Source organism: Babylonia areolata, chromosome 30 (genome assembly GCF_041734735.1).
Source record: "Babylonia areolata isolate BAREFJ2019XMU chromosome 30, ASM4173473v1, whole genome shotgun sequence".
NCBI classification, from domain to species: Eukaryota; Metazoa; Mollusca; class Gastropoda; order Neogastropoda; family Buccinidae; genus Babylonia; species Babylonia areolata.
Window position 1 is genome coordinate 25,918,647 of NC_134905.1, and position 7,401 is coordinate 25,926,047.

The 7,401-nt window shown below is 38.9% G+C and overlaps 1 protein-coding gene across 1 annotated transcript in view; it reads right to left on the bottom strand.

Moving 5' to 3' along the window:
• Positions 1 to 5,682: 5,682 nt before the first annotated feature.
• The window catches only part of LOC143275297 (growth hormone-regulated TBC protein 1-like), a 23,290-nt gene continuing 21,571 nt past the window's right edge, over positions 5,683 to 7,401 (bottom strand). The window contains exon 10 of the mRNA XM_076579287.1: positions 5,683 to 5,898. Within this exon, the coding sequence (XP_076435402.1) occupies positions 5,809 to 5,898 (90 nt within the window). The 3' untranslated portion in view covers positions 5,683 to 5,808. The remainder of the gene's footprint in view (positions 5,899 to 7,401) is intronic.

The following is a 7,401-nucleotide window of genomic DNA, read 5'->3' on the forward strand; positions in this document are numbered from 1 at the left end:
TCTTTGCATTGTATAAACACCACACAATCTGCTCATCAATAATCACTGCTACCAGTATTATCTTATTGCACTGAAATGCTGATGATATTATATTAAAAAAAATCCATCGAAATTATATGCAAAGAGACCCAAAGATCCTTAAAACAGGTTTTAAAATCATGTTTTAAATCACAATCACAATCCACTTTAAAATATATTTTCCTTTGTGGATGTTTTTTTTCCAGCAAGTTCACCAGACAATAAGAAAAAACAAAGAAACAAAAAAAAAAAAAAGAAAAAAAAAAGGTCAGTCACACTATATCAAGTCCAGCTACTCACAAAGGCAGTCACAACCTTTTTTTCTTGCACAGCAATTGTGCTGGAATATAAAAATGTTAACACTAAAAACTGTTCATAAGATTTTTATATATATATATATAGCTCTCACACGAGTTAACAACAAGCACATCTTTCACTTTCAGGATATGATCAAAGAACACACACACAAATATGTTGAACAATCCACAAGTAACTCCACGGACAATGTCATGAAAAATTATCTCCCACAGTGACTGCAAAATACTCTGACATTGTACAGATCCCGTGACTGACGTGTCAACTTCACGGTTCACCCACCACCACCCTCCTCCCCCATTATCGCATCTTTGTTCTGTTTCAGACTGGAATAACGGTAGTATCTTCCATCATCATTCTTCTGAATACTGCTTTGGTTTTGTTCACTGATCAAACATGCACATTATTTTAGCAGAATTTTCACAACCATGACAATAATATATATATATATATATATATATATATATATATATATATATATATATATATATCCACAAGAAATATGAACACTTCTGCCATGTGTGGAAAGAGAGAAACATGACTGGAGAGATAGAAACAAGAAAAGATGAGAGGGAGAAAGAAACATGCAGGAAAAAAGACCCCCCAAAACCTTTGCACTTTCAGTTTGCAGTGTCAGTATGACACAGATGGTGTGTGATTTCTATAAAGTGTACTCTGTACTCTGTCTCATGCTATGACTGCTGTGTACACAGGTGGTGTGTGGTTTCTATAAAGTATTCTCTGTACTCTGTCTCATGCTATGACTGCTGTGTACACAGGTGGTGTGTGATTTCTATAAAGTATACTCTGTACTCTGTCTCATGCTATGACTGCTGTGTACACAGGTGGTGTGTGATTTCTATAAAGTATTCTCTGTACTCTTTATCAAGCTATGACTGCCGTGTACACAGGTGGTGTGTGATTTCTATAAAGTATTCTCTGTACTCTGTCTCACGCTATGACTGCCGTGTACACAGGTGGTGTGTGATTTCTATAAAGTATACTCTATACTCTTTATCAAGCTATGACTGCCGTGTACACAGGTGGTGTGTGATTTCTATAAAGTATTCTCTGTACTCTGTCTCATGCTATGACTGCCGTGTACGCAGGTGGTGTGTGATTTCTATAAAGTATTCTCTGTACTCTGTCTCACGCTATGACTGCCGTGTACGCAGATGGTGTGTGATTTCTATAAAGTATTCTCTATACTCTTTATCAAGCTATGACTGCCGTGTACACAGGTGGTGTGTGATTTCTATAAAGTATTCTCTGTACTCTGTCTCATGCTATGACTGCTGTGTACACAGGTGGTGTGTGATTTCTATAAAGTATTCTCTGTACTCTGTCTCACGCTATGACTGCTGTGTACACAGGTGGTGTGTGATTTCTATAAAGTATTCTCTGTACTCTGTCTCATGCTATGACTGCTGTGTACACAGGTGGTGTGTGGTTTCTATAAAGTATTCTCTATACTCTTTATCAAGCTATGACTGCCGTGTACACAGGTGGTGTGTGATTTCTATAAAGTATTCTCTGTACTCTGTCTCACGCTATGACTGCTGTGTACACAGGTGGTGTGTGATTTCTATAAAGTATTCTCTGTACTCTGTCTCATGCTATGACTGCTGTGTACACAGGTGGTGTGTGATTTCTATAAAGTATTCTCTGTACTCTGTCTCACGCTATGACTGCCATGTTATGGTTTTGTTGATACCATGCGACTGACAATAACGCAACACATGTATTCTCCTTTCCTAGTGAAACCTTTTCAAGCCTTTTCAGTGCAAAATATTTCAGACTTGACACTCTCAGCAACATGATTTGGTTTGTATCAAAACAAAGCGGTGCACTTGTTCACTTCAAATCTGGTAAAGGGGGGAAGGTAAGCCAATTTCCTGTTGTGGCAGAAAGTTGGCTGCAGCTGTCAAGCTTTGTTACACTATGAAAAATGGTCCCTTTAACATAACCCCTCAATGTCAGCTTAAGTCACCAATCGTGGTAAACTGTCCAGTCGACTAAAGTCGCCTATGGCAGTGGAAGAGTTAACACAAGTTACTGCTGATACCATTTTCTGATGGAATGCGCTACTGAGCAGGTGAGCATGGGCAAGCATTTCTGTGTGTGTGTGTGTGATACAGAAGCGATTTTTAAATACTTTCTTATTTTATTTGGATTTCATGTATTTTAATGTTAATGTACTAATTTTATTGGCGTTACATATGTTATGTGCATGCATACTTGCCTACATCCATGTGTGTGTGTGTGTGTGTGTGTGTGTGTGCATTTTACTTATATATACGATTTATTCCTTTGTTGTTTTTATTAATGTATTGTTGAACAATACCTTATGGTCTTAACGTACGTGCGTGCGTGTGTTTGTGTGTGTGTGCGTGCGCGCGCATGTCATTTTTAGTAATATATACCCTTTTTTGTTGGATGTTTTCATTTCTAAATATTGTTGTGCAATACCCTATTGTCTTAACATGAGTATATGTGTGTGTGGATGGGGGGGTTAGTCTATCGTCAGCTATTGGGAATTCTTATTTGACTAGTTTTAATCTCTTCTTATGTTGTGCATGATGATTTTATGCTAGTGTTTACAATGAGCCTGTGATTGCACAACTTAATTTCCATGTGGATTAATAAAGTGTTTTTGATTGATTGACTGACTGGGTTCTGTGGTAACAGCAGGGATGTGGTGAATAAAGTGGTAAAACCAGAACAGCTAAAACATTTCTATTAATGGAATGATATTGCAGTGAACAAGATTCTGCACCTGGAGAATAAATACTCATAATGCTTTATACATGCTGTCAGGGTTGACAATATCAAGCATGGAATGTCTAAATACCTCAAGTTAATGCAACTGTGTAAATGGAGAATTAAAACAACAACAGCATAACTGTATGGATAGTTTAAATAACACAAGTTAACGTAAGTGCATAAATGGAAATGGAAAATAACTACAGCAATATTGTATGTAATATGTATGTAATGTCTAAATAACACAAATTAACATAATTGTGCGAAGGGAAAATGAAAATAACACCACCATAATTTTATGGAATGTCTGAATAAGAGAAATTAACATAACTGTGAGAATGGAAAATGAAAAATAACACAGTATAATTGTATGGAATGTTTAAATAGCACACTTAACCGTGTGAATGGAAAATTAAAATAACAACAGCATAATCGTATGGAATGTCTAATCGGCTAAAGAACCACGTTCCTTCTTTCTCTCTCTTTCACACACACTGACACAACTTGCTGCCTCACTCTCTCTCTTCATTACAATACACTCACTTTCAAATGCGCAGAGAAACTATCACTCTTGCCCTAGAGAGCATAAAAAGGATTTTCAATCCCAGGAAATGAGACAAAAAAACCCCACAATGTCAAAAAGTTTTCCCCAACCCCGAACCAGTGCTTGAAAAAAAAAAGAAAAAAAAAAAAAAGAAAACCAAAGAGAGAGAGGTGGACAGAGGGGAGATACACAGAGTTTTTTTTTTTTTTAAGGAATCTTGCCAAGAGGTTTTGGGACTGTCACTTCCGGTCATGAACCATGTGACACATATCTTGCTCTCTAAATATGCATTGCTTATGAACTCTTTGGAGTGATTGTGATTTTCAATACAAGAACACAACAGCATAACCCCCCCAAAAAAACCCCACATATCACAAAAATCTTACTTTGTGGAAAAAAACAACCACCAAACCCAAAAAACAAATCATACACAGGATTTTCATTTCTGAAAGACTGTCGTCATGACTAGGAAGTGGAATGAACAACCACCTTCAAATATTATCATCTCTGATTACGAGGCCCACCGAACATGAAAGAGGATCAAGCCAGTGATACTGACGTGAACTAAATGATGTCTTCATACACAGCATACATGGAAGGTCACGGGATGTGCAGAGGATCAAGCCAGTGATAGTGACGTGAACTAAATGATGTCTTCATACACAGCATACATGGAAGGTCACGGGATGTGCAGCGGATCAAGCCAGTGATAGTGACGTGAACTAAATGATGTCTTCATACACAGCATACATGGAAGGTCACGGGATGTGCAGAGGATCAAGCCAGTGATACTGACGTGAACTAAATGATGGCTTCATACACAGCATACATGGAAGGTCACGGGATGTGCAGCCATCACATAACTACACCACAACACCTCGCATAACCACACCACAAATGTTCACATAACTACACCACAAAGGTTCACATAACCACACCACAAATGCTCACATAACCACACCACAAATGCTCAACATAACTACACCACAAATGCTCACATAACCACACCACAAATGCTCAACATAACTACACCACAAATGCTCACAGAACTACGCCGCAATTGCTCACATAACTACACCACAAATGCTCACAGAACTACGCCGCAACTGCTCACATAACCACACCACAAATGCTCACAGAACTACACCACAATACCTCAAATAACTACACCACAAAAGCTAACATAACCACACCATAAATGCTCAACATAACTACACCACAAATGCTCACAGAACTACGCTGCAATTGCTCATATAACTACACCACAATACCTTGCGTAACTGCACAAATCCTGGCAGAACTACACCCCATCCCTGACAATGTGTTTGCATTCGCATCATGTCAGTGTCCTAAATCACCCCCATTCATACAGTGCAGAAAACTTTGTAAAACTAGCTCAGAAATCAATCTTGACAAAAATGACAAAAAAAAGAAGAAAAAAAAGCAGAAAAAAAAGCAAAAAAAAGCAGGCACGTATGTAAAGAGACTTTTATGAATTATGACACAGCTTTCATAACACCACAAACATATTCACAACTTAATAAATAAACTGGCATACATGAACAGAGACTGTAATGACATGTGATAATATGTCTTTTGCAATAACCTCACTAACCAATCCTGTAATAAACTAGCACACATGTAAACCTCACACACACACACATACATATACACACATTGCATACAAATACATGTAAGCACACAAACACACGCGCACACACACTCACAGAAACTGTTATGAATTGTGACATGGCTGTGATCTACTACCATTTAGGCAGATATGAATTCACCTCTCCCATCCGTTCCTCCAAGCTGACTTGTCGGTCCTGTACCAACGACACAACACCATCACCCTCGGTCCCTATCGATAACAGTGGGGACCAAGGTCACAGAGATAATGCCATCAGTCATACAGTGGTAGAATCAAACCCCTGACCATAAAGAAACCATCACTCTCTGATGTAGAACTGCACTGTACCACACAGACACCACCACTCATACTGTGGTAGAATCGAACACCTGATCATGTAGACAACATCATTCACACACTTGTGGAACTGAACCCAACCACACAGACACCGTCACACACACTGATGTAGGACTGCACCGTACCGCAGTGTAGAATCGAACCCCTGACCATGTGGAAAGCACAGACAGTAGCCGGGTGCTCAGCTCTCACCCTGGACCCTTCTGGTGCACTCCTCTCTCATCCGCTGCAGCCGAGCGCCCGGCATGGACCCCGTCTCCTTGAAGACGCTCTGTCACACACACAACACACGGGCACAATAGCTGAGTGGTTAAAGCGTTGGACTTTCAATCTGAGGGTCCCGGGTTTCGAATCTTGGTAACAGCACCTGGTGGGTTAAGGGTGGAGATTTTTTCCAATTTCCCAGGCCAACACATGTGTGCAGACCTGCTAGTGCCTGAACCCCCTTCGTGTGTATACGCACGCAGAAGATTAAATACACACGCGAAAGATCCTGTAATACATGTCAATGTTCAGTGGGTTATGAAAACAAGAACATTCCCAGCATTCACACCCCCGAAAACGGAGTATGGCTGCCTACATGACGGGGTAAAAAACGGCCATGCACGTAAAAGCCTACTCGTGTACATACATGAGAACATGGAGGAGTTGCAGCCCATGAACGAAGAACTCATTCTACTTATATTAAAAAAAAAATCCACTGAAATCTGCAAAGAGACCCAAAGATCCTAAAAACAGGTTTTAAAATCATGTTTTAAATTGAATCCTTGTACAGGATTAGTCACAATCCACTTTAAAATACATCTTCCTTTGTGCCCCCCCCCCCACCCCCCAAAAAAAAACCCCAACAAAAACAACACACGAAGCCTGTTGTGCATATGACCCTGAGTTTCTAAAGCTTAGTCTCCGACTAAGGATAGGCGCTATATAAGTATCCATATCAAATCAAATCAAATCAAATCCTTGCTTGTCAATTAAAACAAGAGAGACAAGGCCTTCAAGACTCATTTGTGATATACACTTTATCCAGTAAAAGAATCATGAGAGAGAGAGAGAGAGAGAGAGAGAGAGAGAGAGAGAGAGAGAGAGAGAAAGAGATTAAAGAAAAAATCCCTGTTGAAATGTGTTCTGTATTCTTTTTCCATTGATAAACATGATAATGTTATGTTCTTTCTGTTATTCTGACTTAAAAAAAAAAAGTGTACTACTGTGTAAAAATAAAAACAATCATAAGGAAGACCACAGAAAGAGCAATGCCCACTGACCAACCGACCCAAGGCCTTAATTAAGGCCACACACTACAGTCAAATAACGACTTTTTTTCTCTCTGACTATATCTCTTTTTTTTTTTGCCTACTAGGTGTATCATCACTTGTGGATCACAAAAAAAGTGTTCCTCAATTTCTGTGAATACCCGCTGCTATGGAAACAAATCAAAATGGCCGCCAAACAATGTATCAAAGAAATCGGGTGTGTGGTCCATGCAGACACTTTTTGTTATGTGGACTTGATACACAATGACATTATCTTCATGAGATTGTGTTGATTCTTCAATTATTGCACTTTTTATGAATTTTTGTAATTTTGGGTACTGCGAAATGCTCAAAATTTACAATGGGTAAAAAGATTGGAACTGCTATGAATTAAAACCCAGAGAATATTTTCATACATACTAGTGACAAAACTTCAATAACATGTCATAAAACAATCATGCAAAGTCTCATGGTTGTAGGCTTACTCATCACTGATCAAGTCCAAGGTATGTTGTCAAGGC